This window comes from Gadus morhua, chromosome 21 (assembly GCF_902167405.1).
Source record: "Gadus morhua chromosome 21, gadMor3.0, whole genome shotgun sequence".
Taxonomy (NCBI): domain Eukaryota; kingdom Metazoa; phylum Chordata; class Actinopteri; order Gadiformes; family Gadidae; genus Gadus; species Gadus morhua.
This window is the reverse complement of record NC_044068.1, coordinates 849,962-872,604: the sequence shown is the minus strand read 5'-3', so window position 1 is coordinate 872,604 and position 22,643 is coordinate 849,962. Positions and strand designations below refer to the sequence as shown.

The window sequence follows — 22,643 nt, the reverse complement described above, 5'->3', positions numbered from 1 at the left end:
AATTAATAACTTTTATCTATTTATTGAGATAGATTGTGGCAAGCTGGCCCGTGCCAATTGAGGAGATGCAGAGCACAGGAACAGGTGTAGAAGCAGGGCTTAAATAGCCTGTTTCTTCAGTCGTTCGGGGCTCTCTCAGCCATGTGGCTCGTGCCGGGAGGGAGCCGAGTGGGATACAGTCGCGGACTGAGCGGGAGAAGCCGGGAGCGGTAGCCACGCCGACCTCACCGACGGACCGGACAGGAGACCCCTCACCCTTTTGCCCTGTTGTGGAAGAAACTAAGTTACTGTATGATTTCCCCCTTTTTAAGTGGGCTGCACGTAATAAACCCGTTGCACCGCAACCCTGCTTGAGCGCTCGAGAATCCCAGCCACCGATGACCGGGGTTGCCACATAATATTAATAAAGACAGAGGAACCGCAGTCGAGTCGGATTATGTAATGGAAACTTTGAAAATGGAAAAAACTGCAATGCATTTCACAACAGCACCGCACGCTGTCACTATTTAACTATAAATATGTGCAGGGCGCTCCAACCACTGGAGAAGTGTGGTCAGGTTTCATTTTGAGTGAACACGATTGATTACAGTTTTGATTTATTAAATAAATTCCACCAGCTGTAGGCTAATTATAAACGTGGGCGTAGACAGCAACAATCGTCTTTATTACAAACGTTTAGGCCTGGACATGTTTGTGAGGTTTATGTAATATATAAGATTTAAAGATAAATACGGACTGTCCCAACTCTCCATCACAGTCATGCTTTGATTAACGTAAATTAAAATAATTAAACTTTAACTTTTAGGACCGAAAACGGATGTTTTCCTAACTAATAACCAGTGTGTAATCCGACCCCCACGGGCTGGGTCCGGCTGCCAGTGGTTCAAACACCCTGCGGCGTCTGTGGTTTCCGTAATTTGCATGCGGCTCGGTCAGGACCGCTATCCGCTCAGACACTTCCCGCTGGCCTCCGTCCAGCGGCACTTAATAACCGCACTGACAAACACACAGATCACACACGCAAATACACTCATTAAACACGCAAATGCACACATTACACACGCAAATACACACTGCGCAGTCAGATACACTGCTTCGGAAATGGCAGCCTTTTACTGCATTATATATATCCTAAAGTGTATTATATATAGCCAAAAGGATATTGTATATAGCCTAAAGTAAATGATGTAGCCGAAAGTAGCCTATATGGTATGCAAGCGCGACTATATATTATGTAGAAATATATATTCTACTTCGAGATAATACAAGTTATTATTAATTATAGCTATTAATGGGCACACGCACGCGCACACGCGCGCGCGCACACACACACACACACACACACACACACACACACACACACACACACACACACACACACACACACACACACACACACACACACACACACTCACACGCACACTCACACTCACACAGCCATTCCTCCCCCCCCCCCCTTCCCACTCCATGGACAGACTGCTTCCACATTCCACCGGACATTCCTCTCGCGGGAGTGTTCGGGGGAACCATCGCGAGGTTTCCCCACTGCTAGGTGGTGTTTTGGTGGCAGCGGTGAAGGTGGAGACTCCTGAACTTCCTCCAGCGGGAGAGACGTCGCTCTCTGCCCGGGACGGATGGACATACGACGGCGTGCGGATCAACACAGACTTGGCGGGCAGGAAACGGGCGGAGGACGTCGACAAAGAAGCGAGATAACGAGGAGCTTCCTGACCTGTGATATCTGGGAGTCTCTGGATGGGTGAGTACCGAGTACTCCGTAACGAGTAGTGAGTACTGAGACCCGACTACCGATTAGTCAGTACTGAGACCCGAATAGTGAGTTCGGAGACCCGACTACCGATTAGTCAGTACTGAGTCCCGAGTATTGAGTAGTGAGACCCGAGTACCGATCAGTGACTACCGATTAGTGAGTACTTAGACCCGAGTAGTGACTAATGAAACCGAGTGCTAATATTACCGAGTACCTGGTACCGATTAGTGAGTACTGATGATTGAGTACTGAGACCCTAGTACTGAGATCCGAGTACCATGTACCGAATAGTGAGTAGCGAGTACTGAGTAGTGCGTACTGAGACCCCAGTACTGAACGCTACCGATTAGTGAGTCGTGAATGCAGGATAGTGAGTACCTAGTAGTGACCAGAGGGTACCGAGTACAGAGTACCTAGTAGTTAGCAGAGAGTACCTAGTAGAGAGCAGAGAGTAGTGAGCAGAGAGTAGTGAGCGCGCAGAGTAGTGATGTGGCGCGTGTGGATCTCCCTTCCCATCATGATGTTCACCACCGGTGGAGCCGCAGTGTAAATACAGTCCTGACCACAGGGTCTGGTAGCATAAAGTTAGCACAACAGTTAGCTGCTTAACCTATTCACCCAGTCTGACAGACAGTTAGCTGGTGAGCCCGCTAGTTAGCCAGCAGGCTAGCTGACTAGTTAGTCTAGTAAGCTAGTTTACCAGTTAGTTAATCAGTACTTAACTAATTCGCCTGTTTGCTAGAGGTTGGGCCGCATTCCTTTTTTCACTCAATGCTATGATCTTTAGTCTACACATGAATGACATGGTGACTATTATGGATTATTGGTGAACGATCAGCAGGTTAACTCTATGCATCGATCCATTGATAGCAGATTGAATCATTAGTTAGTGAATTTGATTTGTTAGTGATTTGCTGAAGTCCAGTCGTATTCGTCATGTGTGCAGAGATACCCATCTATCTGAGTAGTGAGTTCATCCACCCAGGGAAGGTAAATGGCAGAATGTGGTTGTGAGTGAGTGAATAGTGCTGGAGGTAGAGGACATGACATACTTTCCGTTTGACAGCCGAGGTCCCCACACCCTGCTCCACCACACGGACCACATCTCCGCCCTCCGCCCTCCTCCCTTCACCTCCTGATATACAGTATGCTATTGCTACTATGCTACTTGGTCTGTCGGGAACCCCCCCTTTGGTTAACATACAGTCAGTAACTGCCTCACACACACACTCTACACTCTACACTCTCACACACGTACAAACGCACAAGCACACACCCGTTCCCACAGTTCTGGGTTAAAGCTAATTTATTGGTTTCCTGGTGTACAAACATTCACTGCTCACTTTAAATTAACCAGAATACTCCCTCGCTCAGCTGAGTGTTGACTGTTGAGTAGAAAGAGCAGCACGTCGTCTGCATGGGAGCGTATTTACAGGACAGCAGAACCTGGGACAAGTCACTCCTGTGCCTCAATGTGTCGCACATACACTATAAAAACAACGGTAGTTGTTGTGTTAAGTTGCCTGGCTGTCACTCACAGCCATGGCGTGTTTAGTCTCCGTTGACGTGGCCGCGGACTCAATGTTTGTCTCCTCTGCCTACAGAGCTTCAACATTTCCGAGGTGCTCGGAACCGCGTCAGATTGTGGTGTGAACGGTGACCACATTGTTCCTGGTTCACACCGGTTGTCTCCTCGTAGGGCCACCGTAAAGTGTGACACTCGGGTGCGCCGGCGCGCACGCACGCTCATTTAAACTGTGTCACGAGCCTTGGTGCGCGGTCAGCCTGTGCTTGGATTCTAACGTGTGTGTGATGTAGCTTTCCCCCTCCCTCCGAATCATCTCATCCCCCTTCCATCCCGTCTCCCCCCCCTCCCGACCCAGAGACCGGGACCTGTTATGCCCCCTTGCCTCAGGGCCTAGTCTCCCCCTCGGTCCGTTCAGCCCGGGCTTTACAGTCAGGGCTGGACGCCAGACGCAGGGCCTGCCCTGCCCTACAGCCGGGTTGACCTGCCTGTGTGTCTCCCAGCCAGGGTCGTGCGCCTGTGATGAGTGATGCTGTAAAATGAGGAGCAGCACAGTATGTTGCTGATGCTGCTGACGGGGGTTCATCTCTGTGCGTGTGTCCTGTGTGGAAGCATGGAGGAGTATAACCCGTTGGGCTCGGCAATCTCCCAGCCCGGTGTCTCCCCCCAGCTCCCTGAGTGTTTTTAGAGTGACTAGCCTGTTATTCAGCTTCCTTGCTATGCTGTGAAACGGGTTATAGATCCAATCTACTCCACTTCTGTAGTTCCTACGTCTGTGCGCAGCCAGGCATGCAGGGTGTCTTCTAAACACGATGGTGCTTCAGTGGGGACAGTCATGACGAGGAGTTAAGGACTAAAGCAGTATGAATCGGTCTCTCAACACTAGGGGGATGCAGAAAGTACGCGTCCAAACATCTTTTAAACAAACTTTCGAAACAGCATGCTCATCCGGTTTTAAATCCTCGTTTCCCTCCTGGTTCTCCTCTTACATCGAGGGTGGCAGTTAAGGTGGGGGCTGGTTGGTGTAGTGGTTTCGGGTGTCGGACCCCATCTGTAAGGTTTTGGGTTTGGCGCCCAAGTCTACCGCGGTGCTTGGGTGGGCGCTATACTGTCCTCTCCTGGTCCCTGGGCCACTCTGAATCAGAGCACCTACCTGCGCCTTAATTACTGCTGTCAGTCACAGCTTAATGAAGACCAATACTTAAAAATAGATCTCGTCGTCATATGTTAATTTTCCTATAATTCTATAATCTTACTGTCCTGCTGTACTTTCTGCTTTGGCAACCAGAACCCCCTTCTGGGATGATTAACGGCTCTGATATTAGTGGATGTTGCCCCAGGGCTCCGGAGGGGGATGCACTGAGGTGGGCTAAGCTCTCACTAAGGAATTCTCTCTGTCAGAGCTAGCCTCCGGTGGAACGTAGCGCTGTGTCCCAACACGCCCGCGGTGCTAGCCTCAGCCCATAGTCTTCTACCTACAAGTGTAGCTTCATGCTACGGTTGTGCGATAGGGTTGCAAGGTTGTGTGATAGGACAACGTGCTAATGTTGAATGCAAGGGCTACCTTCTACGGTTTTATGCTAGGGCTACATGCTATGGTTCCATGCCAGGGCTACGTGCTAAGGTTGTAGGCTAGGGCTACATGCTATGGATATATGCCAGGGCTACCTGCTAAGGTTGAATAGGTTGAACATCATGCTACACTTTTATACACGGCAAGGTGTTGGCTGCAGTCGTTCTTTCCCGTGATTAGGGGTTTGAATCGTCTCTGGTTGGTTCTTATTGCACCACAGGCAGGTGTGTGTGTGTGTGTGTGTGTGTGTGTGTGTGTGTGTGTGTGTGTGTGTGTGTGTGTGTGTGTGTGTGTGTGTGTGTGTGTGTGTGTGTGTGTGTGTGTGTGTGTGTGTGTGTGTGTGCGTGTGTGTGTTGTTTACCTGCATGCCCCCACCTCTCCCCTCCCCAGTCTCTCTGGTAACCCACCAACACCACCCTGAGTGTCTGAGGGTTAAAGGAGGCCGTCTCTGACCCCGCCCCTAAACAGGAAGCGCTGTGTAAGGAGATAGGAAGTGCTGACCTGGAAGTTCTGCTCCTTCGGCTTCCTGTCGGGAAGAACCTGACGGAGGGCCGGGGGGTCTGACCACGGGGGCCTCCCCCACCACCGGGGGGCGGGGGGGGCCGAGGTGTCTGACCATGGGGGCCTCCCCCCCCACCGGGAGACGGAGGGGCGGGGGGGGCCGGGGTGTCTGACCATGGGGGCCTCCCCCCCCACCGGGGGGCGGGGGGGCGGGGGGGGCCGAGGTGTCTGACCACGGGGGCCTCCCCCCCCACCGGGAGCCGTCGGTGTTTCCCAACCGGCGGTGGCTCAGGGCTCTGAGCCGGCCTGGTGCTTTCACTTTATTCTGGTATCTGGCTGAAACAAAACCAAACGGAGCGCGTGCACGAGTTGCTAGGGTGACCCGCTGCTGATGCCTGGGAGGGCCGCACGTCTGGGCCCACGCAGACGTCCTGACCAGCAGAAGGGGCGTGCACGGTCTGAGTAGCGCCGTGTGTTTAGTCTCTTAGTGTGTGTGGGGTACCCTGTTCTGATGTGGGTTTTACCTTTTCTGATAGTGTGTGTGTGTGTGTGTGTGTGTGTGTGTGTGTGTGTGTGTGTGTGTGTGTGTGTGTGTGTGTGTGTGTGTGTGTGTGTGTGTGTGTGTGTGTGTGTGTGTGTGTGTGTGTTAACCTGTTCTGATATGGGTTTTACCTTGTGTGGGTTTGTGTTGCCTTGTTCTGATATGGGTTGTGTGTGTTTGTGTTACCTTGTTCTGATATGGGTTTTACCTTTTCTGATTTTGGTTGTGTGTGTGTGTGTGGTTGTGTGTGTGTGTGTGAGTGTGTTTGTGTTACCTTGTTCTGATATGGGTTGTGTGTGTTTGTGTTACCTTGTTCTGATATGGGTTGTGTGTGTTTGTGTTACCCTGTTCTGATATGGGTTTTACCTTGTGTGTGTTTGTGTTACCTTGTTCTGATATGGGTTGTGTGTGTTTGTGTTACCTTGTTCTGATATGGGTTTTACCTTGTGTGTGGGTTTGTGTTACCTTGTTCTGATATTGGTTGTGTGTGTGAGTGTGTGTGTGAGTGTGTTTGTGTTACCTTGTTCTGATATGGGTTGTGTGTGTTTGTGTTACCTTGTTCTGATATGGGTTTTACCTTGTGTGTGTGTTTGTGTTACCTTGTTCTGATATGGGTTGTGTGTGTTTGTGTTACCTTGTTCTGATATGGGTTTTACCTTTTCTGATATTGGTTGTGTGAGTGTGTGTGTGAGTGTGTTTGTGTTACCTTGTTCTGATATGGGTTGTGTGTGTTTGTGTTACCTTGTTCTGTTATGGGTTTTACCTTGTGTGTGTTTGTGTTACCTTGTTCTGATATGGGTTGTGTGTGTTTGTGTTACCTTGTTCTGATATGGGTTTTACCTTGTGTGTGTGTTTGTGTTACCTTGTTCTGATATGGGTTGTGTGTGTTTGTGTTACCTTGTTCTGATATGGGTTGTGTGTGTTTGTGTTACCTTGTTCTGATATGGGTTTTACCTTGTGTGTGTTTGTGTTACTTTGTCCTGATATGGGTTTCACCCTGGTGTGTGTGTGTGTGTGTGTGGGGAGGTCTCTACTTCCTTGTGTTCTTGGTTTGTCATTAACCCGTGACCCAGCTGCAGACCCTGACCCGTGTGTGTATTGGGATGACACCCTGCTCCTGAACCGCTCCCACGGAGAGCGCCAGCTCGCTCTGCACCTGTCGCAGAGCGAGCGCTCTAGACCAGTAGCAGAGCTCCACAAAACACATTAACCATTTATAACACAATGTACTTGAATACCCTGATCCGACTGGTCAGTTTACTTCCCTGTGTGTGTGTGTGTGTGTGTGTGTGTGTGTGTGTGTGTGTGTGTGTGTGTGTGTGTGTGTGTGTGTGTGTGTGTGTGTGTGTGTGTGTGTGTGTGTGTGTGTGTGTGTGTGTGTGTGGCGCTACCCTGTTCTGATATGGGTTTTACCTTGTGTGGGTTTGTGTAACCTTGTTCTGATATGGGTTGTGTGTGTGTGTGTGTGTGTGCTACCCTGTTCTGATATGGGTTTTAGCTTGTGTGGGTTTGTGTTGTGTGTGTGTGTGAGTGTGTGTGCGAGTGTGTTTGTGTGTGTGCATTATTTATCAATGACGATACACATCTGCATGTTAACAGTCCATGCTCTACAAATCCAAAATGAACAACGGTCAAATGCAACCATCGACCAGATGTTTCCATGACAACACTCAGGTCCGCTGCACTGATAGAACGCCACAAGCCTGTTAGCTTGTTAGCCTGTCTGCTTTTAAGCATGTTAGCCCATTGGCATGTGAGCCTGTTGGCTTGTTAGCGTGTTTATTTTTGAGTCAGTTAGCCTGTTAGCATTGTTGGCAGGCCTGTTTGTTAAGGTCAGGCCTGTTTTATTAAGGTCAGGCCTGTTTTTTAAGTTCCGGCCTGTTTGTTGAGTTCAGACCTGTTTGTTGAGTTCAGGCCTGTTTGTTGAGTTCAGGCCTGTTTGTTGAGTTCAGGCCTGTTTGTTGAGTTCAGGCCTGTTGGTTGAGTTCAGGCCTGTTTGTTAGGTTCAGGCCTGTTTGTTAGGTTCAGGCCTGTTTGTGGAGTTCAGGCCTGTTTGTTAGGTTCAGGCCTGTTTGTTAGGTTCAGGCCTGTTTGTTAGGTTCAGGCCTGTTTGTGGAGTTCAGGCCTGTTTGAGGCTACGGTAAACAACATTGTTTTAAAGGATGGAGGTCTGTAGGATGTGTGTTTCGCAGTCGTACAGATTCTTCATCACCCTCTAATGCAGCGGTTCTCGCCTCATGTTATTGGGTGTTTTCAAAGGTGCAGTGTGAAGGGTTTTGGTGGCATCTAGTGGTGAGGTTGCAGATTGCAGCCAACTGAGTACCCCCTCTGAAGTCTGAATACCCTCTAACCTCCTCATCCGTCCCCACCACGTTGGAGGAGCTACACTGGACCGGGCTGGCCTTGTTAGGGGGCAGACGGTACCTTAACATGATGTCTTCATCTACAGCAGCCTCGGCCAAGTGTCAAGTGAAGAGATTTAGTTTCTTGATTCTAGTTTTTTCAAAAGTAGATCATCAATACTGAATATATATGAAACGGTCCCAGTACTCATTTCCACGCAGTAGTGATGTGTGTGTGTGTGTGTGTGTGTGTGTGTGTGTGTGTGTGTGTGTGTGTGTGTGTGTGTGTGTGTGTGTGTGTGTGTGTGTGTGTGTGTGTGTGTGTGTGTGTGTGTGTGTGTGTGTGTGTGTGTCTCCGACACCCAGCGCTGTGGCCATAAAGCCCCCCTCCTCTCATTCAATCACTGTGCAGTCTCTCGCAGTAATCGCTGGTAATTTTGCCGTCGTAACCATGTTATAGCCTTATATTTATCTTCTAATAAAAATCAAAAAATATATGCCCTCAATATTACCCCAGTGGTATCATATATGGTAGCTAATATCGATATTTTTCAAGATATCGTTTCCATGTTTGTATCCTAGGTTAGAAAGCCCCGCATCGTGACACTTGGGTCCAGGGTTGTTCCTGTGCCTTCAGATAGATAGCCTTCTTTCAGGACCACGGGAGGGCATTGGGTGGTGGTGGATGATGATGATGAAGATGGTCCATGTTCCTAACCAAATCATCTGTTCTTTCTCTCTGACATTTCTCCTCTTTTTTGTCCCTCATTCCCTGCCATCCTCATCTCTCTCTCTCTCTCTCTCTCTCTCTCTCTGTCTCTCTGTCTCTCTCTCTCTCCCTCTCCGTCTCTCTCTCTCTCTCTCTCTGTCTCTCTGTCTCTCTGTCTCTCTCTCTCTCCCTCTCCCTCTCCCTCTCCGTCTCCGTCTCTCTCTCTCTCTCTCTCTCTCTCTCTGTCTCTGTCTCTCTGTCTCTCTGTCTCTCTCTCTTCCCCCCCCCCCTTCCCGGGTCACTTCCTGCGTGCGGCGGCCCACTTCCTGCGTGCGGCGGCCCTCTTCCTGCGTGCGGCGGCCCTCTTCCTGCGTGCGGCGGCCCTCTTCCTGCGGGTGCAGAGGTGCTGGTGGAGTACGAGTACGAGGCGCTCCACGAGGACGAGCTGACGCTCCGCCCCGGTGATGTCATCGTGGGCGTGCGGCGGGTGGAGGAGGAGGGGGGCTGGATGGAGGGGGAGCTGGACGGACGCCGGGGGCTGTTCCCCGACAACTTCGTCAAGGTGTGTGTGTGGGGGGGGGGGGGGGGGTCTGTCTGTCTGTCTGTCTGTCTGTCTGTCTGAACGAACCTCTGTCTGTCTTTCTGTCTGTCTGTCTGTCTGTCTGTCTGTCTGTCTGTCTGTCTGTCTGTCTGAACGAACCTCTGTCTGTCTGTCTGTTAAAGAACAAGTTTGTCAGTCTGTCTGATAAAGAACATGGGTCTTGTCAATCAGTCTGTCTGTCTGTCTGCTAAAGAACATGGATCCGTGTGTCTGTCTGTCTCTCTGTCTGTCTGCTAAAGAACATGGATCTGTGTGAAAAGGAACGTGCGTCTGTCGGCCTGTCTGTCTGCTAAAGAACATGGATCTGTCTGTGATAAAGTGTGTGTGTGTTTCTGTCTGTCAGTCGTTCTGTCTGTTAAAGAACATGAGTCTGTCGTTCTGTCTGAGGACCAGATGAATAGTGACGTGTTATGAGGACGACTGCAGCGTTAGCGCGTGGGTTGTTCAGTCTATTGGAGAGCGTCCGTCTGGTGATTGGATGACTTTATCTGAGGATCTGGGGAACGTTTCACCGATCATCTTCAGTCAAGAGTCACGACTGAAGAGTCGTTTCCTCTCCTTGTCGCTGTCATCTTGATGGAGGCGGGAACTCGTATTTATATTGTTTGTTCCTTCTTTCAGTCTATGCCCCTCGCTCCCTCCCTCCAGTGGGATAGGTACTCCACTAATGGGCCTGTTCTTGGTGATCATCATCGCTTATCCATAAACCTCTGGCTGTGATGTCATAGCTGCTCTTTGCTCCCGGATATTCTTCTTCTCTCTCTTTCGTTTTCTCTCTCTCTCTCTGTCTCTCTGTATATACGTGTGTGTGTGTTTTGTCTGGTATCGTTGGATAATGTCTGAAGACGACCTCTTGTATTTAGAGCTGAAATGTCCCAGCCTCATTCCAGCGGATGAACAGGTGTGTTGTGTTGTGTTGTGTTTTGTCCCGTGTCTTTCTGCGCTGTGTGTCTTGGTTTCTGTGGTTTAGGGTGATGTGTGTCTGGGTTAATGTGTGAGAACACTTTATGTGTGTGTGTGTGATAGGTATAGAATGCATTTCCTTTTCAGCAAGGGAGTATTGCTAGTTAAGTATTGTTAGTTCAATATTGTTTTGTGTACTAGTTTATCATTAGTTTGGTATTGAGGCTTGTATTGTTAGTTTAGTACTGTAGAGTATTGCTAGCTTAGTACTGTTCTGTAGAGTATTGTTAGTTTAGTACTGTAGAGTATTGCTAGTTTAGTACTGTTTTTATATTGTTTATAGTAACTTGAGTGTTTTCGTCTGCGGTCCCGCCCACCTGACCTCACCTCTGGGAGTCTGGACCTTGAGCCGTTGCCACGGTGACACGTGATGAGTCATGTGGAACAAGCCTTGTTGGGCAGCGGGTTGCCAGGGTTACTGTTTGCTTTGGGTGGGAGACGGGGCAGTGGGATGGGAGACGTTGAGTTCAGGAACGCACTTGGCCGACATGCCTCCCGTTTGCCGGTCAGGAGTTCCAGAACGACCTGGGACCACGGGAGAGACGTCTCCGCCCACTGGTCAGGATACCGTAGACCTCTGAAGAATAGGCCCCGCCTCCGAGGCTCCGGGGCCCTCGGTCAGATGTCTATGGGTAATAACACGGGGTTCAGAATGATAAGACATAACCAACTCCGTAGGTGGCGAAGAAGTAAAAGCTGCGTCACGTTTTAAACGACACACTTTTTCTATCTATTGGATAGGATTGTCTGTGCCGTTAAAGTAGTAAAGGATTATTAAAGCTACTTTAACGGCACCGACAATGAAAAACCCAGTAGATAGAAAAAGTGTGTAGTTCATAACGTGACGCAGCTTTTACTCCTTTGCCACCTACAGAGTTTGTTATGTACGCTCATTCTAAACCCGTGTTATTACGCATAGACATCTGACCAGAGGTCTATGGTGTCGTTTAAATTAACTTAACTGAACTCCTTTACAAAGCATGAGCTGTGAATCACGTAGGGTAGTTGAGCTGTCAATCATATAGGGTAGTTGAGCTGTCAATCAAGTAGGGTAGTTTAGCCGTCAATCACGTCAGGTAGTTCAAACTAGGGATCGACCGATATATCGGTTGGCCGATATTATCGGCCGATATTCGCGTTTTTTACGTGTATCGGTATCGGCCGATACGCGGCCGATTTTTCGCCGATTTTTTTTATTTATTTTTTTTACTTGTTCTACCTCACCTGTTTTTACTATTAGTTAAATATAGTTTTTTATATTGAAGTTCAATAAATGTTCCTTTTTTTTAATTGAGACTTGTAACATTTGTTATCAGTGTAATTTTTATGATTGAGGGAGCAAAAAAAAAAAAAAAAAAAAATAGTATCGGCTCTAAATATCGGTATCGGCGTATCGGCTAAGGCTGATGAAAAAATATCGGTATCGTATCGGCCCTAAAAAATCCATATCGGTCGATCCATAGTTCAAACAGCCTTTGGTCTTGCGTCTGTACCCTCTGACGAATCAGGAGCATAAACCAACAAGTGTTGGGCGTAGTATTGGCGGCATATCCATGCCAAAATTCACGAGCAAAAACGTCTCAGACATCCGGGCACACATCATTATTACGAGCACCTTGACTGCCCTCCTGAGAGGCGATATTCCTCTGCTGCTAACCCAGCAATAAAGACTGAGAAGGAAACGATTTGTTGGACGAGCACATAAAGTGTTTTGCTGCTCGCTCTGATGTTATTTCTGCTCTCGCGGTGGTTATTGTTATGGCCCTAAGTGGGCGGACCCAGACACTCTATCTCTAAACGTCATTGGTCGCTGCTGTAACCTATCTTGTTGATTTCTCTGATTCCCGAGAATTTTGTTCTATTGTTCTATTTAATTTTTACTACAATATACATGAACACAGATGGCACTGATCAGTGAGATTTTAATAGACCATTGCTGTCATCATTACACCAAATAACTACGGCACTGGCTACAGCGGGTTAGTGCAGTATTCATTTCTCTGATGCATCCTACATTTCAATATTTATAATTCCTGGTCTGTTATATTATTATAACTTAACAATATAATCGGTCTGTTCTATTTACTCAAGTACTGCTCATCTTCAAGGCTGGCTATGGTTCACTGGCCCTGATAATCCTGCTCTCAGTAACGCTTGGTAACATGTTTTATTAAGAACTGCCAGTGGTCTGTGGTGCAGCGCTGGGCTTTATCGTTCTCCGCCGCGTGTTCTGAGACGCCTGCTCTGAAGCAGTCTTGGCTAATGTGGGCTTGATGTTACCCTAGGTGTCAAAGAGGGGTTTGGACCTGTCTGGCCGCATGTGATCAATCACAATCGGGGATACAACAGGAGGCAGAGCGGGTTGACTTAGAATCAGAAGGTTGCTAGTTTGACCCCAGCTCCTCCAAGATGATTGTTGAGTTGTTCCTGAGCAAGACACCTTACCCTGACTGCTCCAGACGAGCTGGCTTTCGCTGTGTGTGTGTGTGTGTGTGTGTGTGTGTGTGTGTGTGTGTGTGTGTGTGTGTGTGTGTGTGTGTGTGTGTGTGTGTGTGTGTGTGTGTGTGTGTGTGTGTGTGTGTGTGTGTGTGTGTGTGTGTGTGCGCACACTGGCATGGTTGACTCCGCCATATGTGTATGAATGGTTGTATGTTGCTTTGGCCAAAAGTGTCTGCTGAATGTTGTACAACGTCCACCTAGTACCATAATGAATCCCCGTGCGAGGAGAAAGAATATCAAGGCGTGCGAGAGAACACTTTGTGAGTGCGAGAGCAGAGTCAGCATTTGTGCACAAGGTGGCGTCAGTTTGTACTGCTTCTCTTCATGCGCAAATTAAGGATTTTTTTACTCTCAGGCGATTTACGTACAGGGAAAGGGCTTTTCCCTGTACGTTTTGTGCAGGGACGTGGCGACATATTCAAGGATCATTACCAGGACAACCGAGACAAGGCTCCATGTGGCGTACCTTCCACATCAAACTACAGCACTGAAAATGTACACAAAGTTGCAAACCCTTGCTTGGATTTGTAGTTGGCTCTGACTCCGCCCCCATGCCACTCTGACTCCGCCCCCTGTCGCTGTGTGTTCTCCACGATGCGTTAAACACTCGGGACTTCAAGGTTTCAGGTTTTGAACTCTCTGTTCATCTGTCTGACCTTTGACCTGTCGGCCGTTCCTAGGAGCTGAAGAAGGAGGAGAAGGTGGAGGCCAAGTTGGAGGCCAAGGTGGAGGCCAAGGTGGAGGCCAAGGTGGAGGCCAAGGCGGAGCTGTGCCAGGCGCGGCGGCGGGAGAAGCAGCCAGGGACGGTGGCCAACATGGTCCAGAGGATGAGCCACATCCCCATGGGCGGGTTCCAGCCCCACGGCCAGGCCTCCAAGAAGAGTAGGTTACACCACCCTAACCCCTCCACCTCCAAGAAGAGTAGGTTACACCACCCTAACCCCTCCACCCATATCCCTAACCCCCTCCCCCTCCAAGAAGAGTAGGTTACACCACCCCAACCCCCTCCACCTTTAACCACACCCCCACCCTCATCAGACCTCCACTCCTAGCCAGATATCCACATATGATTGATGTGTGTGTGTGTGTGTGTGTGTGTGTGTGTGCGTGTGCGTGCGTGCGTGCGCGCCAGTACCATAACGTGTTCATAAATGGAGGCGGTCAACATGCAGTGTAACCAGTTAGTGAAGGGAATCCATTGTCATGGCTCAAACCTCGAGCACAGAAATAGCCGCGCAGGGTATGACCACACAACACTCTGCTGATGTTGGAGGGGTCATGGTGCGTCTCAGTGTCTTAGAGCGCTAAATAGAGTGGAAGTATCACAATGAAGACAGCACTGTTGACTCATCTCTTGGAATCTCCCTGACCCGCTGAGGATAAAGCCATCCCACACTGCCCCCTGGTGGAGGCTGTGGTCTGCTGCACTACCACAAGCATTACAGCACACCGCAATATGAGGAAGTGGCAGGTAGGGGTTAGACAGTACAGAGACAGGTCATTAAGGAGCAGGTAGGGGTTAGACAGTACAGGGACAGGTCATTAAGGAGCAGGTAGGGGTTAGACAGTACAGAGACAGGTCGTTAAGGAGCAGGTAGGGGTACAGAGACAGGTCATTAAGGAGCAGGTAGGGGTTAGACAGTACAGAGACAGGTCATTAAGGAGCAGGTAGGGGTTAGACAGTACAGAGACAGGTCATTAAGGAGCAGGTAGGGGTTAGACAGCACAGAGACAGGTCATTAAGGAGCAGGTAGGGGTTAGACAGCACAGAGACAGGTCATTAAGGAGCGGGTAGGAGTAAGTCTGAGTGAGTCTGTCTGCAGTAGTAGTGAAGTATTATTCAGTATTATAGTTTGGCTCAGTGGGGTTTGTCCTCGGTGAACTTCACCTTGGCAAAAGCCCCACAATGCACTGCGGGTGAATGTGCAAACACGCCCGTGCGGGGTTGAAGTGGTAGAGCCGGTTGCGGAGATGTGTGGAGAAGGGGTGGAGCTGTGTGGGGAAGGGGTGGAGCTGTGTGGAGAAGGGGTGGAGCTGTGTGGAGAAGGGGTGGAGCTGTGTGGAGAAGGGGTGGAGCTGTGTGGAGAAGGGGTGGAGCTGTGTGGAGAAGGGGTGGAGCTGTGTGGAGAAGGGGTGGAGCTGGGTGGAGAAGGGGTGGAGCTGTGTGGAGAAGGGGTGGAGCTGTGTGGAGAAGGGGTGGAGCTGTGTGGAGAAGGGGTGGAGCTGTGTGGAGAAGGGGTGGAGTAGGGGTGGAGCAGGCGTCTGAGCGCCGGTGTTGTGTCTGCAGAGCCCCGTCCGCGACAGTGCAGGGTCCTGTACGACTACGCCCCCCAGAACCAGGACGAGCTGGAGCTGGCGGTGGGGGAGCTGGTGGACATCAACGAGGAGGTAGGACTCGACCCGAGGACGCACCTCACTCCTAGCACCCTGCCCCCTTTAGCCATGGAGCTGCGTGGCCTCGTAGCTTAGCCTCGCAGCTCAGCCACGTTGCTTAACTGTGTGGTTGAGGTTCTGGGACTGGAGCCCTAAGTCCACGAACTACCTGTAAACCTGTCTGTCTGTCTGTCTGTCTGTCTGTCTGTCTGTCTGTCTGTCTGTCTGTCTGTCTGTCTGTCTGTCTGTCTGTCTGTCTCTTGTCTGTCTCTTGTCTGTGTGTGTGTGTGTGTGTCTGTCTGTCTGTCTGTCTGTCTGTCTGTCTGTCTGTCTGTCTGTCTGTCTGTCTCTTGTCTGTCTCTTGTCTGTGTGTGTGTGTGTGTCTGTCTGTCTGTCTGTCTGTCTGTCTGTCTGTCTGTCTGTCTGTCTGTCTGTCTGTCTGTCTGTCTGTCTGTCTGTCAGGTGGAGGAGGGTTGGTGGAGTGGCTCTGTGAACGGCAGGTCCGGTCTGTTTCCCTCCAACTTTGTCAAAGAGCTGGAGGACGAGGAGACTGCCGAAACTGCTTCGGCATCAGACGAGATAGGTGAGACACACACACACGGACACACATACACACACAACACACACCTGGACACAGACCAGGTGAGGCAGGGACAGCAGAGGGGACATCAAAGCTAAGCTGGTGTTTGAATGCAGGCTCGTTCCTCAAGGCTAGGCTGCATGTGCTAGCATGCCGATGCGTTCAATCCGCATTCTGTTGATCCAGCAACGTTCCACCTTCAACCCCCGTCCCCGCCCGTGGTTTACAGCTGTTCCAAGGCCTCTCTTGGTATTTACGTCATTTAGTTTCTATTTGCCTGTAGTGTGTGTTAACGGCCTCTTCCTCTGTCTGAGCTGTTTGTTGGTTTATTAGCATGCAGCGCGTTCTCTCTGTGTGTCAACAGTATGCATTAACAGTGTGCTGGAGGTGTGGTCCCCAGAGAACAGGTAGAACACGCAGGTAGACAGGTGTGTGTGGAAGGGTTGTTAGTTTATGGGTCCCTTAACAAAGCTTCTTCCTCTCGCTCTCTCTCTCTCTCTCTCTCTCTCTCTCTCTCTCTCTCTCTCTCTCCTACTTTTCCTTCTTCTTCTCTCTCTCGCCTCCTTCCCCCTCCCTCCTTTTCCTTTGCATCTCTTCATCTTCCTCCCTCGCTCCCTCCGTCCTTCTTTCCCTCCCTTCCTCGCTCTCGCTCCCTCTCTCCCTCCCCTCCCTCCCTCCCCTCCCTCCCCTCCCTCTCCTCTCTCTCCCTCCCCTCCCTCTCCTCTCTCTCCCTCCCCTCCCTCCCCTCCCCTCCCTCCCTCCCCTCCCTCTCTCTCCTACTCCTCCCTCCCCTCCCCTCCCTCTCTCCCCCTCCTCTCCCTCCCCTCCCTCCCCTCCCCTCCCTCCCTCCCCTCCCTCTCTCTCCTACTCCTCCCTCTCTCTCCCTCCCCTCCCTCTCTCTCCTACTGCTCCCTCCCCTCTCTCTCCCTCCCCTCCCTCCCCTCCCCCCCCCCCCCCCCAGATGGTAAGGAGGTGCTGGACCCCTCCTCCCCTGGCCCAGGTAACGGGGTCGTTGTTCCCCCTAAGAAGGTCCTCGGCTTCGGCTTCGGAGACATCTTCAGGGAGGGGTCTGTGAAGCTCCGGACCCGCCCCCACAGTCCGGACAAGGAGGAGCGCCGCGACAAGGTGGGTCCTGGGGTCCCGTCTAGATTGGGTAGTCCTGGAGGTCAATCCGGTCCAGATTAGATAGTCCTGGAGGTCAATCCGGTCCAGATTAGGTAGTCCTGGAGGTCAATCCGGTACAGATTAGGTAGTCCTGGAGGTCAATCCGGTACAGATTAGGTAGTCCTGGAGGTCAATCCGGTCCAGATTAGGTGGTCCTGGAGGTCAATCCGGTCCAGATTAGGTGGTCCTGGAGGTCAATCCGGTCCAGATTAGGTGGTCCTGGAGGTCAATCCGGTCCAGATTAGGTGGTCCTGGAGGTCAATCCGGTCCAGATTAGGTAGTCCTGGAGGTCAATCCGGTCCAGATTAGATAGTCCTGGAGCTCAATCCGGTCCAGATTAGGTAGTCCTGGAAGTCAATCCGGTACAGATTAGGTAGTCCTGGAGGTCAATCCGGTACAGATTAGGTAGTCCTAGAGGTCAATCCGGTCCAGATTAGGTAGTCCTGGAGGTCAATCCGGTACAGATTAGGTAGTCCTGGAGGTCAATCCGGTACAGATTAGGTAGTCCTAGAGGTCAATCCGGTACAGATTAGGTAGTCCTGGAGGTCAATCCGGTACAGATTAGGTAGTCCTGGAAGTCAATCCGGTACAGATTAGGTAGTCCTGGAAGTCAATCCGGTACAGATTAGGTAGTCCTGGAGGTCAATCCGGTACAGATTAGGTAGTCCTAGAGGTCAATCCGGTCCAGATTAGGTAGTCCTGGAGGTCAATCCGGTACAGATTAGGTAGTCCTGGAGGTCAATCCGGTACAGATTAGGTAGTCCTAGAGGTCAATCCGGTACAGATTAGGTAGTCCTGGAGGTCAATCCGGTACAGATTAGGTAGTCCTGGAAGTCAATCCGGTACAGATTAGGTAGTCCTGGAGGTCAATCCGGTACAGATTAGGTAGTCCTAGAGGTCAATCCGGTCCAGATTAGGTAGTCCTGGAGGTCAATCCGGTCCAGATTAGGTAGTCCTGGAAGTCAATCCGGTACAGATTAGGTAGTCCTGGAGGTCAATCCGGTCCAGATTAGGCGGTCCCGGAGGTGCCATGAGGTTTCATAGGCTAGCTGGTTCATTGACGCTATGTGCTGCATGCTAATACGCTATCTCCGTGTTTAGTGTTCTTTTCTGTAAAACGGCTCTTTCATGTATAATGTGTGTTGTGTATATATGCTAGCTCCTTCCCTAGCATTCTGCGCTATAGGCTAGCTACCTTATTCCTGCTATATGCTAACCGTAGCTAACATTAGCTCTGTTTTCTGGAGCTGCTTCCCTAGCGTTGGATGCTATAGGCTAACAACAGCAGCATGACAATACTGTTCTGAGTGTCCTCCTCTCTCCTCCCCCACAGCACTCACACACTGCTGCCCCTCCCCCCTCCCCCCTCCCCCCTCACTCCACTCTCACTCTCACCTCCATCCATCACCTCCCCCCCATCTCCGGCCACTCCTCCGCCCACCTCGTCTGTCTCCTCCACCTAGCCTCCCCCCTCCTCCTCCATCACCTCCCCCCTCTCCTCCCCCCCTCCTCCTCCATCACCTCCCCCCTCTCCTCCCCCCCTCCTCCTCCATCACCTCCCCTCTCCTCCCCCCTCCTCCTCCATCACCTCCCCCCTCTCCTCCCCCCCTCCTCCTCCATCACCTCCCCTCTCCTCCCCCCTCCTCCTCATCACCTCCCCTCTCCTCCCCCCTCTCCTCCATCACCTCCCCCCTCTCCTCCCCCCTCTCCTCCATCACCTCCCCCCTCTCCTCCCCCCTCCTCCTCCATCACCTCTCCCCTCTCCTCACCCCTCCTCCTCCATCACCTCCCCCCTCTCCTCCCCCCTCCTCCTCCATCACCTCTCCCCTCTCCTCCCCCCTCCTCCTCCATCACCTCCCCCCTCTCCTCCCCCCTCTCCTCCATCACCTCCCCCCTCTCCTCCCCCCTCCTCCTCCATCACCTCTCCCCTCTCCTCCCCCCTCCTCCTCCATCACCTCCCCCAACCTCCCCCCTCTCCTCCCCCCACCTCCCCCCTCTCCTCCCCCCTCCTCCTCCATCACGTCTCCCCTCTCCTCCCCCCTCCTCCTCCATCACCTCCCCCCTCTCCTCCCCCCTCTCCTCCTCCATCACCTCCCCCCTCTCCTCCCCCCTCTCCTCCATCACCTCCCCCCTCTCCTCCCCCCTCCTCCTCCATCACCTCCCCCCACCTCCCCCCTCTCCTCCCCCCACCTCCTCCATCACCTCCCCCCTCTCCCTCTCCTCCTCCCTCCCCACCCCCACCTCCTCCACCTCCTTCCTCTCCTCCTCCACCTCCTCGTTTATGTCCTCCACTCCCTCCTGCTGTTGGGTTTACCTTCTTCCTTATAGAACCATCAACATAGAAACTCACCCTATAGAACGGGTCCTCAAAGAGCCCATAAACATGGAACCAGGTCACATAGAACCATTGCACATAGAACATGTATGCATAGAACCGGTCCATATAGAACATTTCCATATACAACTGGTCAACATAGAACCGGTCCATATAGAACATATCCACATAGAACCGGTCCATAAAGAACATATCCACATAGAACCGGTCCATATAGAACATATCCACATAGAACCGGTCAACATAGAACCGGTCCATATAGAACATATCCACATAGAACCGGTCAACATAGAACCGGTCCGTATAGAACATATCCACATAGAACCTGTCCGTATAGAACAGATCCTGGAGCCAGTGAATCCTCCAATATGATGTCACAGGTCTCCCCCCCCCCCCCCCCCAATCATCCAATCATAAATGAGGATATCATCTCCATCTGTGTGGTTTGCTTCATTCCAGCCAATCCCATCCTTACCATCCGTTGGCAAGCCAGGCCCCGCCCCCGCCGCCCCGCCCCCGCCCGCAGACAGCAGAGCTCAAGGTAACCGTGGCGACCAGAGACGGGATGCCGTCGTCTCCGTCATGCTGCCTGAGAACTGTGATGGATTGGTCCAACAGTACACTGTGTATAATTGTATTTATTTTTATCGATATCTGTTTTTGAATAATGTTTAAGATCCAAGTCTTCCATGACCTTAAAGCGATGCGCCCAGATATCCCTAAATCAGTTTGCCTGTCCTACCTGGTTTCAAACCAGTTGTTGAATACCAAACTCTTCTTTTGGGGGGTACAGTGGAAATACACTAAGAGTGTCGGTAACAATACAGCAGGACTATAGTTTGTCTACAGACTCGTGGATGATTCCGCACTATTTTCGGCACTGTGTATGTTGGGTTACCTGTGATGCCAGCTAACCGGTTAACCTCCGCCGAGATGAGCCAACACATGTAGCCCATTAAGCACGCTCCTTAGGATCAGTTATAGTAATTAGTTAAAAGTTATTGGTTATATCTGCTAGGAAGTGATCTCATTAATTTGTCAATTCTCTCACTCTTTCTCTTTGTCGTCTCTTTCTCACCCTTTATTTCTCCCTCTCCTCCCCCCCCCCCCCCCCCCCCCGCCCCCCCAGAATACTGCAAGGTGACCTACACGTTTGACTCGACCAATGAGGACGAGCTAAGTCTGAAGGAGGATGACATCATCCACATCCTGAGCAAGGTGCGCCCTGGGGTCAAAGGTCAAGCTCATAAGGGTGTTAAAAACAAACCAGGCTACTTGTTCCCATAGCAACGCGAAGAACGGATCTCAAGGCCGAGGTACCATGTAGAGCCTTATGAAATCTGTTTTATTTACGTCAACAATTTAATAATATATAACGGTACATTATTAACGATGTAAGATTTAGAACTATGGAACGATGGTTAACTAGATGGAGACAGCTCGTCGTTTGGAATATCACAACTTAAAAGCGGACCGCCCATCAAATGACGATGTTCAGAACGATCTTCTGTCAAACGGCCGTTATCGGTCGGTGCAACACACCGGTTAGGTGAGTCTGCCGTATGGTGCATTCATATTCAGGCAACGCGCTCGCCTGTTTGAAACGCTTCACTAGAGAAGAGCGTCGGATCTCTTCTAAAGGGTGTCAGACTCGCTGCCCACTGACACAAAAGCCCTGGATAATGTCTCGTCTTGAATTTGCGCATGTGCTTGCGATAAACAGTGGCTTGAGGAGGAATGCTGTTGTAACACAGAGCTGTTCCTAGTTCTTGACACGGGCTGCAGACTTTAAGTGGTCGACACATCCATTGTTATGAGTCCGATCAATAGTATGTTGACAGGATGGAATGAGACAGTTCCTCCCCGACGCAATATATATCCCGGTATTGCCCTGTTACTCTTTTGTCAGATTACAATTATTAAATCATCTAGGTTACTGCAATAATCAGGCCTTCCTTTGAGGATTATTATTTTTAAATTCAGGTAAATTACGGAAAATTATGCAAATTATGCATTTTCCATATGACTCAATTTCTAGTACAGATTTCCGCAATTTCCGCATCATGTAAATCGTAGGGCCTTAATCATGGTCTTTACAGCTACAGGTTTGACATGAAGGTGTACACTAGGGATGGGTCGGTGGCGAATGATTCGTTCACAACGAACGAATCCCGAAGGTGAACTACGAGAACTGATTCCCAAAACAAGAGAACTGATTCTTTGATTCTTTTTTTTTTTTAAACATAGAACAAAAATATGGTCATGTAAACAAAATATGCAAACGAACAGAGCTCCGTCTCCCCGCAACCTTATATTGATTAAGTCTAAAACGTTTCAAAGATTCAGCCAATGAGAGTACTACAGCAGGTAGCAATCGCGTCGCCATGGCACTCGATTAGGCCACAAGACGCCATTTAATTGTTACTGCACCCCATTATGAAAAAAAGGCACGTATGTGCTTTTATATACATGCTTAATATTAACATTTAACCTGGGTAATTTCGCCAGAACATGCCAAATGAAGTAACAGACCATCTGACTCAACGAACGAATCCAACAAACGAATCAAACAAAGGAATGATGATAGTGAACGGAACTGAAAGAACTGATTCCCGGAAAATATAGTTTTTTCCAATCGCTGCTGTACGCTGACTGGAACCAGCAGCAGGTGGTGCCCCCCCTGGTGGCCACCTGGTGTAGCACACGCATACAGTAGAGCACAGTTAGTACCGTTTGGTTTAAATGTTAGCTGATGTTAATGCACACAAGAACAAAGGCTGGCATTAGCATGTTAGCGTCAGTAAACAGACAATGTCTCGGTTAGAATAAATAAAAAAACATAACACCATGCTACACGTTCCCTGAAGAAACTCTTCCAATCTCTTATCTCCTCCTAATTAATCCCCTCCCGTACTGCTTTCTCTGTTCTCCTCCTCATCTTCTGCCTGTCTCTCTCCTCCTCCTCCTCCTCCTCCTGACTCTCTCCTCTTCCTCTTCCTCTTCCTGACTCTCTCCTCTTCCTCTGTTCTCTTTCTCCCCCTCTTCCTCCTGTCGACTCTGTCCTCCTCCTCCTCCTCCTCCTCCTCCTGACTCTCTCCTCTTCCTCCTCCTCTTCCTCCTCCTGACTCTCTCCTCTTCCTCTTCCTCTGTTCTCTTTCTCCTCCTC

The 22,643-nt window shown here is 50.4% G+C and overlaps 1 protein-coding gene across 3 annotated transcripts in view; it reads left to right on the top strand.

The window, feature by feature from the left end:
• Window positions 1-1,453: 1,453 nt before the first annotated feature.
• cd2ap (CD2-associated protein) overlaps window positions 1,454-22,643 on the top strand; it is a 35,996-nt gene continuing 14,806 nt past the window's right edge. For 2 of the 3 annotated variants that reach the window (XM_030345134.1, XM_030345133.1), the window contains exons 1-8: window positions 1,454-1,759; window positions 9,364-9,524; window positions 13,706-13,907; window positions 15,313-15,413; window positions 15,861-15,981; window positions 16,940-17,103; window positions 19,937-20,018; window positions 20,607-20,695. In XM_030345134.1, coding sequence (XP_030200994.1) covers window positions 1,756-1,759; window positions 9,364-9,524; window positions 13,706-13,907; window positions 15,313-15,413; window positions 15,861-15,981; window positions 16,940-17,103; window positions 19,937-20,018; window positions 20,607-20,695 — 924 coding nt within the window. In that variant the 5' untranslated portion in view covers window positions 1,454-1,755. Of the gene's footprint in view, window positions 1,760-9,363; window positions 9,525-10,312; window positions 10,465-13,705; window positions 13,908-15,312; window positions 15,414-15,860; window positions 15,982-16,939; window positions 17,104-19,936; window positions 20,019-20,606; window positions 20,696-22,643 lie in introns of those variants that run through there. The other variant, XM_030345135.1, reaches the window with a different exon arrangement.